Here is a 12,904-nt window from a genome sequence, read left to right as displayed (position 1 = left end):
AGATGTTAGGCGGGTGGATTCCCGCGTGTTTGTGTCGATGACTTAACTAAATGATAATGGATTTGGGTATTTGATCTGGGTTGGTCGGAAGGCCTTATTACGCACTAACCGTCTGCGTGGGAAGAATTATGGGTACTCAACGTCGCGGTATCAGCTGAAGCTCTTCAAACGTCAGCGATGGAGCGGCGCGTGCCCGAGTGGTCCCGAGATGCATCACTCTTGTATTAAGGGGTGCTAGGACTGACATCGGCCGCCCACGCATCATGCAGGAGCGCGAAGGGCAAGTGGTCCCACGAACTCTGTGTGCTTAGGAGTTAGACCGGCGGGCTGGCCTCTGTGCTGAGCTTAGGTGGGGCTGCGACGTGTCGATATTCCGAGGCCGGGCAGGACCCAGAAAAGTGTGTCCGGCCAGAGTGTTATCGAGCGCGTCGGGGAATATGTTGTGCACCCCTGCAGGGAAGAACTTATCTATTCGAATAGTCGTGTCCACGGTTACAGGACGACTTGGAGTTGTGCCATGATCTTATACAACTACAACTGTTACTTAACTGGAATTAGTTGCCCCGGGATTGCTTCCTCGCAGGGAGTCGAGGGAGGATCTTTGGGCGTGACCTCATATTAATATTGCTGCAACAATATGACAATTAATTGTGTTACCTTGAACTACTCTCGTCTATTGCTGCAAGACCCTGAAGATGCTAGTCTTCGATAGGACTAGGTCTTCCCTCTCTATTCTTGCATTCATGCAGTCAGTCCACATATAACCCCCTCCTTCTTTGATACTGATGCATACTTAGCATAGTTCTGATATAAGTCTTGCGAGTACTTTGGATGAGTACTCACCGTTGCTTTGCTTCCCCCTTTGTCCCTTTAATCCATTGCTGCGACCAGACGATGGAGCCCAGGAGTGGAGTTTCATGCCGATGTCTACCATCCAGATGGTGTCTTCTTCGTGGAGGTTGCTGAAGACCAGGAGTAGTTAGGAGGTTCCCAGGCAAGAGGCCTCACCTCGTTTGATCGTGTTTTCTTTTGTGCTAGCCTTCTCTAAGGCACCCCATGTCTATGTCTGTACTCAGATATTTTGTTTCTTCCGCTGACTCATGTGTTTCTCGAGCTTATGTATTCTAGCCCTCGAGGCCCCTGGCTTGTAATATGAAGCTTGTATTGTTTTATTTGTGTCTATAGTTGTGTTGTGATATCTTCTCGTGAGTCCTTGAGTTCGATCGTACGCATTTGTGTGTATGATTAGCCTACGATTAAATCGAGGGCGTCACAGGTAGCCCTGACCAAAAATTCTGATGTCTAGGTGTTGTTTAAAATCAGTGGGGTTGTACCCATATTCTCGATGATACCATGCTCTCACAATGATTTCCTAATCATACGATTACTAGTTTATATACATCTATGTTGCCTTATTTTGTATATGCACTTCTTACTTTTCTTATTTCTTGTCTTTAACAAGGTTATTAGGCAATGCACTAAGAGAGAGCATCAGATCTAACAGTGAAGACAATCTAGGGTTGCATGCATATATGATGCTGGAACATCCTTGTTTCTTATTCTTTTTGATGGACCGAATCATATTTCATGGAACATTTTATGATTATGGAACATTTGTCCATGTATGATGGACTGAATGCACATTGGTTTTTCTTCTTGTTTTAGATGGACTCATAATTTTACGCGGCTATATGTATGTATATCTGTATGAATGATGTGTTATATGAACTACAAAATGTAGCCATGGCACAAATTGCGCTGCCACAACAACATTTTTTTGTTCTTGGTATATAGATCACAGGCGGGCCTAAATTTAGGCCTGCCACTAGTAACAGGCCATCAATGGCGGGCCTTAGTTCGAAGGGACCTAAATTCAGGTGGAACTAAATCCCGGTCTAAATTAGTAGTGGCAGGCCAAAATATGGGCCCACATGTGGTGACTGCATAGCAGTGGCAGGCCTAGGCCCGCCACTGATGGCCTATTATGAGTGGCAGGAGACTAGTGGCGGGCCTGCCTGGCCCCAAGCCCGTCACTGAAGCCCATTTCGAGCCCACCACTCGTAGGCATTTTCTCATTAGTGACTCGATGTTGCAGATTTGTTTGATTCACTGTTTTTGTAACATGGGTCTCGTTGCAAAAGAAATTTTGCAACACATATGATGTTGCAAAAATATTTATAGTTCTTGTCTTCAATTTTATTTTTTGTAACATGGGTGTTGCTACGGGTGGCAATTTGCAGCATGCATAATGTTGCAGAAAGAATCTTATATTATTTGACATTTGGTCCCAATTCTTCCAACATGCAAAATGTCCACCTCAACGTCCCATTAAGCAATGCATGCAAGTCATATCCCTCATGAAGCCATGCAAAATCTGTCACATAAGCCAGTCATGCATTAACTTATAAATTACAAGTGAATTATAGTTAAAATGTCATTTCGAACAAAAATGTGAAGGATGAGTAACATGGATATATGATGTGACGGCGTTACATGCATAGACTAATGCAAAAATAAGTTTTTATTCTATTTTAGATACTTTCTTTTATTGATTTTCAACCTTATTCTTTCTTTTCATTATATTTAGTTATTTTTGGCAACTACTTACGCATTTTTAACGAAGTTAGCACAACAATGGGCGGGGATAAAGTCATCCTCACTACTCTATTTATCTTGACATGTACACATGTCAACTCAGCTATCATGGCATATCAACAAGTATGCAATTAAACTACCGAATTTCCATGCTCTACCGTGATGCCATATCATAACTTATGTTTTCAAGTTTTTTCTTAGCTTCTGTTTACTAACCGTGAGCACATTCTCTCCTCCATGCAAAAAGAAGCAGCAAAAACGGCAAAAAGAAGCGGCAAAAACGGTTGGATGTTCACCCCCCACTATCTCATTGATCTTCAACTTCTTCATGAAACAATTCTACAAGTAACACGTGAATCCATCGCTTCATTCCCTCGTAATTAACATGTCATTCTCACATGAGTTCTTCTAATAAATAGCAATGACCTCATCACCCGACGAGGATTCATGATTTTTTCCTCCCCTTGCTCGATTGCGAAAAACCCAGACCAACGTGGGCATGGTACAACTGTACATAGCTATAGGTTCATAGGCCACCGTCTGTGTGGGAGGACGATGGCACCAACTTTGTTGTGGTCATGGACAGTGTCGCTACCGAGATAGGGACAAAAACGGGACGGGACGAGAGGGAGAAGCGCTTCTTCTCATCGATCATGCCGACCAAATTAGACGGAGGCGTCGCGGTCGTAGGGCGCCTGGCACTAAGGATGTTGCCATATGCAACACCATGAAGTCACCTCGATCAGTCCATCTGGCTCGCCTTCTCCGCAGTGTCAAGCATCCCAACTGGATCAATCATGCCCACATTCTAATTTTGATCCGCTACCAAGAGCAGGTCATTGCATTGTGTCACCCCAGGATGCCTCGTTGTCCTTTGCTTGCAGGCTCCACCTACTCCTCACAATATCGGTTGATTCAACTGCAGCACGTCTGGTTGTTGTAAAGAGAAGAAACAACCTTCATGTATGGCTCTTAAGTCTTAAATCTCATGCTACCTTTGTACGTATTATAGCATAAACCGCGACGACGTCTATTTTACAATCTAGATGCTATACATACATATAGCACTATGTAAATTCAACGAAGTCAGATACCCGGAAAGATTAGTGTTGGGAGTTCATTAAAGGTGCACACAAGTAATTTGTATTGCACTATTAATTGCTACTTTTTTAGCAGCACAACAGATGTGTCGTCTTCTTTCCGTTGAGATGATCAAAGCTAAAATCCTATGCAAAGTTGGTTACACAACTCATCGTACTTAGTAAGTTGATTTGAGAATTACACATTAAATCCAAGCTATCTTTTCTTGCAAAACATTTCTTATTTCTTGTTTCTTACTCTTTTTCTCCTTATCGTGTGCTCCACTTTTTAAAATTGTTTATTACACTACCATCCCGCTGCAACGCACGGGGTATTGTCTAGTTACATAAACATGCACACAGAGAACAAACGTCACATAAAGGAGACGACGCATCAGTGCTGCGCGATCCATCGGTTGAACGCAAGCTTTTCCCATATTTCAAAGGGATACTTGGCTTTATGCCCCTACCTGGGTCACACTCGGCCGGTTTATCCCTAGTTTTTGAAAACATGCGTTCCTGTCCAAACCACTTTGCTCGTCTTATGCTTTTGCCACCGTTTGACCGTTATTTTCAAAACTTCATAAAAAAAATCGTACTATAACTCAAAAAATATTCAAATAAGATACCAGAATGTTCAAAAAAGCATCACCAATATGTGTATCACATTTGCATTCATGAGAAAAATGTTGAAAAGTCTCCATCTCGGTTTTAGCTCATGGAGGTGATGGGGACTTTCCAACACTTTTTCCATGAATGTAAATGACATGAACATATAGGTGATGTTTTCTAAACATTTTAATATCTCATTTGCATTTTTCTGAGTTAGTATGAATTTGTTATGAAGTTTTTAAAATGACGGTCAAATGGTCAAGGAAAATAACATAAGACGAATAAAGTGATTTGGAAAGAAACACGTATTTTCAAAAGCTAGGGATAAACAAGTCGAGTATGACCCAATTTTTTTGAATAAAATCAATTATCCTTATTTTAAAGGGAAACACTTCTTATCAGAAGTCTGATACGAAAGTTTCGTCACACCGGTCCGGCGTCGTTGATTCACTTTTAATCCCACGGTCCATATTCTATACAAATCTCCAATCTCCTCAATTAATCCCACAATTTAATCCATCTACCGAGTAAATCTCGCACCCTACTCCATCCCAACCACCTCACAACGTCCAGGTCGGGCGAGTAAATCTCGCATCCCACGGATGAGCTCGTGGTGACCACGGCGGCTACTTCCGCCGCCATCTCCGCGCCAAGATCTCGTGACGGCTACAACTGCTCCATATCATCGGTGTAGCGTCCCGCCCGCATCTTCTCCATCGATCCCTGCTCTCACCTTCGGTCGACCATGCCCACTTCACCGCCCCGGTCCCTCGCCAGAAGTTTCCTCATCACCATCCCTCCCACCGCGGCGGTGCGCCGTTTTGGCTCGGCAAAGAAGCTTTGCGAACGTCCCAGGCTTCGTCCCGCTGATATGTACTCACCCAAACTAGGGTTGATTAATCACATCTTTGGTTCAGATTTGATCTCCTGTTCTAATTTGCGTTAGTTTGGTTGCAATGCTTGCTTCGATGAAACTTGTTTGAGTGTATCTATGTTATATCCGATGTGTAATGGATCACTATGTCATCTACGATTTTTTGTTAATTTTTTGTGCAAATCACAATAACCTGATTCAATTCCCAATATCTTTTTATGTGCTGTGATTGGTTATTATCCTTTTATGTGCTGAATGAGCAGGTTGCCGTACGTGATGCCCATCCCAGTAGGAATGCTGGACAAACATTGAGGAATCATCAAGAGACAGGAGATTGATTCCTGTACCTAGAGTGTCATCCCTTCTTGATAGTGATGGGAGCACGTCCGGTCGGCTGCACGAAATGGTACCTCACATCCTTAGTTTACCTTGGTTTAATTTGATATATTCAACTGACCGAGTTTGTTGTCAAAAGGTCGTCGGCTAATTGTGCAGCTGCAGCGCCACTCCATCCATGCCAAACCTTCTTGATGCAACTAATTAACAATGTGGTGACAGAAGGAGACACATCCACCATTGGAATGAAGCACGATTGCCATCACAAAGAAGCATGACCAACATTGCAAAGAAGCATGGCTGTATGGCCAACATTGGGAGCAACCATTACCATCACAACAAGCACGGCTAACATTGAAAGGAAGCATGGTTTGCGTCTAGCTGACGGTGTTTGAACTGTGCCTAGATGCCACATTATGTTTTATGGAAGCACATTCTGAATTTTTTTCGATGCACATTCTAGTTTCTATGGAAGCAATAGTTCACTTCGCTTTAAACCAATGATGTGTTTCAATGGTAAATAAGTCTGCATGGAAACAAACATCCTTGAAACCGTGGTACGATGAAAGAAATTATCTGATTTTTTGAAGTATATTTCTACTGCATCACAAACAAAACAAAAAATACACTTACGCATCCATGTAGAAGTAAAATTTGTGTTGTTATAAAAAAAGACTTGTAAAGTTTTCGCATCAAATGAATTTGCATCCGTGTATATTCATGTCATTGATCCATAGAAGTTTCATTGCCAAGCAAATGTTTCCATCGAACATGAATATAGTTTTTGTTACACAAAAAAATATCTCCAAAGCATCTAAAAAATTGTAGCGCAACTTTGAATAATGCTTCGCTGAAACAAATAAATCAATCACACTATCAAATATTTTATTTCCATAGCATATTGCACGATGCTTCTATCAACAAAATAGGACTTTCCATGCCATCCATGCGCTACATATAAAGCATCTACATAAATATTTATTTTCCTTTACCTTGTTTGTTGGAAGCAAATCTCCAATTTTTGCTAAGCATTGATTTCTGTATTAGTTTGCTCGAAAAAAATCACGACTTACCAAAAAAAAAATGAAAAAGAAAATAGAGTATGTAACGTAATTTCTGGGAAGAATTAATTCTATATTTATTTGGTGGAAGCAAATCACGGCTTACCAAAAAAAAAAAAGAGTTATTACCGTAATTTTTGGGAAGCAGTTTTTGTTTTGGGAACATGTTGATGCATTCAGGCTTCCCTGACACAATTAGACGGTTCAAAACAATTCAATCGAAGGGTGATTGACTAGTCTGATGAAATATAGCCATCTTGCTAGTGGTTCCCTATTTTAAATGCCGGGCCTGACAAAAAAGAAAAGAAAACTCAACGTTGTGCTGCTGGGCTGAAATTGTTCACTGAGCTTCCTGGGCCTGAGCGTTCGCTTGACGTCCGTCCCTTGGCCGCAGTGGCGACGGCGCCGCCCTTCTCCCAAGTCCCAACTCGCTCCCGCTACTCGACGCCGACCCATCCCATCCCTATCCCACGCCGCCGCTCTTTCCCCATCCCCAACTCGTGAGCGGGAACCCGATGTGAGTTGCGCGAAATCCCTCCGCCATGGAGCACAGTGACGGCGAGGCCCCCGCCAAGCGAGCCAGGCTCTCCGCCAACGGCAGCGAGGACCTCCTCAGCTTGCTATCCGACGACCTTCTCATTCACATCCTTCTCAAGCTTCGCAACACCGCCGTCGCCGCTCGGACCAGCGTCCTCTCCAGCCGCTGGCGCCGGCTCTGGCCGCTCCTCCCGGGCCTGGACTTTCTCCCCGACACCAACCCATACAGCGTACCCGCCGTCCTCGCCGCCCATCAAGCGCCCGCCCTCTGCTCTCTTCGCGTCCTCGCCAGCGACGCCTCTGCCGACTTCATGGCCGCGTGGCTCCCCATCGCCGCCCGCCGCCTCGCCGGCGATCTATTCTTCATCAACAATGTGTCGCCGAACGACGAGGCCGGGGACATAGGCGCCTTTGAACTGCCATGCTTCCAGAACGCCACCTCGATCTCGCTCCACTTAGGGTTTCTTGGCATTGCATTGCCAACCTCCGCCATATCCTCTCGGCTCACCGATCTTTGCCTGAATAGCTTCCAGGTACAGGGTCCGTGCGTGCTGGGTGACGTTGTATCCTCGGCTTGCTCCCCATGCTTGAAAAGGCTCGCCATCAACGATGCTCGAGGCATCGATAAATTCACCATCCGCTCAGAGTCTCTAATGCAATTGAAGCTGAATGATCTAGATGGCCTGCAGCAGCTCACTGTCGTGACACCGACGCTCAAAGAGCTAAGTGTGATCCTTTGCTTTGGTCCCAATCAACCTATTGCTAGCATCTCAGCGCCTCAGCTGATGTCGCTCCAGTGGAATGATGCTTATGATCCATGCTCTGTCCAAATTGGCGAGATGGCACATCTACAATGTCTGCACGCTGGCATTTTTCTTGTATATGGACCGGTTGATTTTACACCCAATCTCCATTGCCTGAGGATCTTGCTGGACTTCAAGGTCATGCACAGTCTAACCCTCCTACTGCTCTATAATCCGGTGAGTTCAATCTTATATGTGAAGTTATGTCATGCTACTAAGTCAATAGATAATGAGACAAACATGTAGTTTGTCTGAAATAATGTGTCATTAGGACAATGTGATCAATTGATAATGAGACAAACATGTAGTTTAACTGAAGGAATGTGTCAACGGGACAATATCGCATTCTAGAACAGCCATGCAAATTTCTCGCTTGTGCTATACTTCTATTTGTTCAAATATCTGTAACAGACATGTATTGAGCCTGAACGCGGTTGATGTTCATCTCTTATATTGTACTGTATTGATTTTTTCTGACTAGAATATTTGTTATCCAAGAGGTAATGAACTTTTCGATTGTGATACATTACTCTCCTTTGTGATTTACCTACAAACCTTGATGGATGACATGCCAAGGCTCCTCGACATTACATGTAATATTTTTTTGTGACGTCATCTGAACCTGCAGGATATAGGTAACGATCGATACTTGATGGAAGACATGACAAGGCTCCCTGACGTAACATGCTTGTCCCTGACCTTGATGTCAAACGGACATTGCTTTGGCGCCAGCTTATTCCACATTCTCAGACTGTGTACTGGTGTAAGAAAGTTGACACTCAACTACTTTGAGGTAAATCTGTCCTTAATTTCCTTATAACTCTTTTAAGCATTTATAATGCTCGAGTTATCAGGCTAGTCACATAAAAATTACACATTTGCACTTTCGGCATACCTAGACTCGATTTCCAGTTGACCTACTCTAGGTGTTGGTTTGATACTAATACCTTGTGTCCAAACTTTAGCTGTGGAAATTATATCGCTCATCGCTCATGTAAGTGCTAGTACTTTCATCTTCAAGTTTAGCAAAGCGGTGTACCATTTTCTAATCTATGTGACGATATATTGCCTGGCAGGCTCAGTCGCACACTCAATCTTGATAACACACTTAAAGCAAGTACTTGGAGATAATTTTGTTTTCTTATGATATGCTTTTCTAAGCGAAAGTCTTATTCTACTCCCGAGCTCAAATGCCCCTTCATGAACAGTAAAATTGAAAAAAATAGTAAATGCTTTAAAAAATTCTGAATTTTTTTATGGTAAACTTTGACAAATGTTTTACATGCTTATCAAAATTCAGCACGAATTAACATTCCTGAAAGTCGCAGCGAAAAAAACAAAATCAACAGTCCAAAATGTATCCAAAACTAGCATTTTTGGAGCATCGATTTTGTTTTTTTCGTCACGACTTCCACAAATGTTATTTCGAGCTGAACTTTTGTAAGCATACAAAACTTTTGTCAAAGTTTATCACAAAAAATTCAGAATTTTTTGAATGTTTTTACTATTTTTTTTTGATTTCACTCTTCATGAGGGAGCATATGAGCTCGGGACCAAAAACTCCATGTCCTTTTCTAAGAGGTTTCATTGACAATGAAGTCCAAAGGTCAAACTGAACATCACATGTTTAAGAAATCGTGTAACTTCTATAATAGGGTTTGTCGTACCAGTTTCTTTTGTACAGAACAAACTTATTTTCTGCAGTATGCTGGCTTCAAACTATTTCATGCTATTTTTCTTTTGTAAATGCGCTGACGCATCTCGAAATATTCAAGCAGTCTGATAAATTATAATTTCGTCTTTTTCGTCATGAAACGTACCGGTTAATCTTACAAAGTTGATATGCTCCTCACTTCAGGCGCAGACTCCATGCCCATCGAGTTGCATTTGTGATCAGCCAACACACTGGAAAACAGAGAAACTTGTGCTCGATGGCCTCCAAGAAGTAGAAATTAGTGAACTATCAGGAACTGAACATGAACGTGATTTTGTGCAACTGTTATTCAGTTGGTCAACGGCCTTAAAAAAGATGACAGTATCTTTTCATCACTCAATTACGGAAAGAAAGGCCAAGGGGTTGTGCCAGATGTTACGAAGCTTCTCCACATCGGAACTATATATGGAATTTTATGTGCACCGCTGCTTGGTGGGGAAAGTTCGGTATGTTCCTGAAGATTAACACACTGATTTGCCAATTCTCTTCACAAGCTTCTAGTTTGCTTGGTCCTAATGTAAGCATGTTCAGGAGTGGTGACGAACTCATGTTGCCAGAATATGTCAATGTTGTTGGGATTGCCTTTCTGGGGTGCATGTTTATCTCAATAATCTGTATGAAACTATGGATGCTAATTAATTTGCTAGAATATTAGCAGCTTACCCTGATTCCTAACAATGCTGAGAGCATCTGTTAAGTGGGGTGCACTGCTATTTAGTAGTCTCATGGCGATTTCTGCTATGAATTTCTGTTATTGTAATGGTACCTGGGATTGGAAGTTCTCTCTTTCGATATCTTTTGCTGGAATTTCTGTTGTTGTAAAGGTATGGCTCTTTCATGAATTGTCGGACTGAAATTAAGTAGCTTGGTCTCATATATGAGTTCATGTCATGAAGCTACAAGTCCAGTGGTCTTTCATGTTGGGTGAATTACGATAAGCTGTTTATAGATGCGAGATTAATATACAAAGCAACTGCTACAAAGCTGGTAGTATTTATCATGTGACGAGTGCACTTCGAATCTAGTAGTACTGCAGAGGGCAAGTGTTCCAAATAAGGTTGCTAGAACAGGACTCCTAGCCCGAGGTAGTAATTAGTGCTCCTGGCTACACTTTTATTCTTGTTGGTAGGTCACCCTTGGTTAATTATGTATGATTGATGAGTTGATTATCTCAAGGCTGAGGATGAGTTTTGTTGAAATCTAACAAAATGAGCATCGACTTTAAGGTACCGGTCGGTTTCGCAACCAGTGGACAATGATAAAACAAATATGAAAGTTGAATATACCAATGGAAGAAAGACTTTTATGTGGTATCTTTGTCAAAGAAGTTGTGCTGACAAAAGACAACCTTACTCGCTTTCGCTGCAGCTGTAAGAGAGCGAGAAGTGTTGTTTTTGTGCTCATGACTAAACAATTAAACACCTCTTCTTTTACTACAAATTTGTGAATTCTACACGCGCATTCATTCGAATATGTATTCGCCAAGAAGTGTTGCCAATTTGTATGATCATTGTTCAATGACATAATAAGTATTGTACGCTGATGAGGGTGGACACGTCTGTCACTTAGGCTATATAGAAATGATATACTTCTTCTGTCCTAAAATAAATGATGTAAATTTAATATTAAGTTAGTACAAATTTTATACTAAAGCAGCGACATTTATTTTGAAACGGAGGGAGTAATTTTTAAAGCAAAAGTCCATCTCCTTTGCAGGTTATCTGCTGTTGGATGAATTGGCTTTGGACGGGGTCTGCACTACACCAAATGAAACACTGACGCTGTTGACGATGGTGTGTACGCACTTGGAGCAAAGTATATTTTGCATTAATAATAGTGTCCTTTATCTAGAAAATAAACAGACACAAAGTATTCATGTGACGATGAATCCACAGCTAAAGTGATTTTTTGCTGAGTATCTTATTGGTAAACCAGGTGACATTGACGGTGGTGAAATGTATGTGGTCTAGGGGGTCACTTCCTCCTGAAATAACATGGCTCACTGAGGAATATGGACACGGGGGTTGATGTCACCGGGTCAGAAGTTTACTTACGTAGAGACAACATACGTTTCAGGTTGTCAAAGTTCTATCACAAAGGGAGTGATGTACGTATTTGTTTGCTTTGCAAAACACAAGCCATTGGTGGTGGCAGCGGCACATCTGACATCACGTGAGAAAATTTTGTTCCTAGACAAGAGAATAGGTAAAGAGGTGGGCCTGAGCGTCAAAAAGATTGTGGTTAAGAAAGACAAACTCCCAGGTGACAAGAGCTTCCTTCCTCCCATCGGCCCCGTTCGTCTCGTCTTCTGTGCTCTTAGGAGACCATGAAGCCATGATCTGCTTTAGATGTTTTTTAGGGTCGACTTATATTTGTGTCCTGCTTACGAAGATGATGCAACGATGACTCTCTAAAGAAGAGGACTGTAGTTTCTTCACGAGGTATTAGTTATAAACATATTTGAACAAGCCTCAAACGTAGAACAATTTCTAGTATTAGTATATGAACAAGTCAATGATTTTTCTTCATCATAACTTAAAACCCATAGAAGATTAATCAATTAAGTGCCTCGCGTCCGCGTCGCTCTCCAGGGGGCGGCTCGGGCGAAACCTAATGCCGCCGTCGGGCTTCTCCACCGGGCAAAGCCCGTGCGACAGCCGGCGGCGGCGGGCTTCTCTCTCCTGGGCGCACGGAGGCCTCCCTGGACGGCGATGCGATCTCAACGGAGGGCGCTCCGGGGTGGACCTGGTCGTGTGGCCACATATGCGGCGCGGCGGCGCTGGGCGCTAGGGCGACGGCTCCAGGCAGCGGTGGCGGCATCCTCTACCTTGTCCCTGCGGTGGAGGAGCGACGGCTTGCCATGCGTTAGTGGTGGATCGGAGCGCGAAAAAATTGCGATGAAATTGATATTCCTCATGAAGATATTGAAGATGAGGAATTCAGTGGTTCCTGAAGAAAAACTGTCTGAAGACTTTGAAGCGTGAAGATATATTCTTTCTCTTTCATTTTCTTTACTCTTGAGTCATAGGAACACCGTACTGTTAAAGGGGGTCGAAGTAATACAACGGAATGAATTTCCTCATGATGTTCAACCCAAGCCTAAACCTACCAAAGCCTCAAAGTGAGGAATATGAGAGACACGAGGACTTTCACAGTTGAAAGTTCCGACCGTTGCCGCGACACGCGTCACCTCACTAATCTTATCCATCCAACGGTCACATTATTTAAGGGCATTTATGTCAAATCATGTCGGGATGCTCCCATGCTATAAATAGCCGCCCCCACAACCACTA

The 12,904-nt window shown here is 42.8% G+C and overlaps 1 protein-coding gene across 1 annotated transcript; it reads left to right on the top strand.

The window, feature by feature from the left end:
* The first annotated feature begins 6,965 nt into the window (after window positions 1-6,965).
* LOC123426320 (FBD-associated F-box protein At5g38590-like) lies at window positions 6,966-10,418 on the top strand. Its single transcript, XM_045110131.1, has 3 exons — window positions 6,966-8,074; window positions 8,526-8,690; window positions 9,756-10,418. Exons 1-3 carry the CDS (start codon window positions 7,100-7,102, stop codon window positions 10,074-10,076), a joined length of 1,461 nt encoding a protein of 486 aa, XP_044966066.1. The 5' UTR covers window positions 6,966-7,099; the 3' UTR covers window positions 10,077-10,418.
* Window positions 10,419-12,904: the final 2,486 nt, after the last annotated feature.

Source organism: Hordeum vulgare, chromosome 2H, assembly GCF_904849725.1.
Source record: "Hordeum vulgare subsp. vulgare chromosome 2H, MorexV3_pseudomolecules_assembly, whole genome shotgun sequence".
Lineage (NCBI taxonomy): Eukaryota > Viridiplantae > Streptophyta > Magnoliopsida > Poales > Poaceae > Hordeum > Hordeum vulgare.
Note: the sequence above shows the minus strand (reverse complement) of the source record. Positions and strands in the feature narration are given on the sequence as shown.

What these genes read in the sequence shown, in the direction of transcription:
- LOC123426320 (XM_045110131.1), top strand. Translation starts at nt 7,100, where the DNA reads ATGGAGCACAGTGACGGCGAGGCCCCCGCCAAGCGAGCCAGGCTCTCC. An exon ending in TCCTACTGCTCTATAATCCG is followed by an intron (nt 8,075 to 8,525) that starts GTGAGTTCAATC and finishes CTGAACCTGCAG; the next exon opens with GATATAGGTAACGATCGATA. An exon ending in TGACACTCAACTACTTTGAG is followed by an intron (nt 8,691 to 9,755) that starts GTAAATCTGTCC and finishes TCCTCACTTCAG; the next exon opens with GCGCAGACTCCATGCCCATC.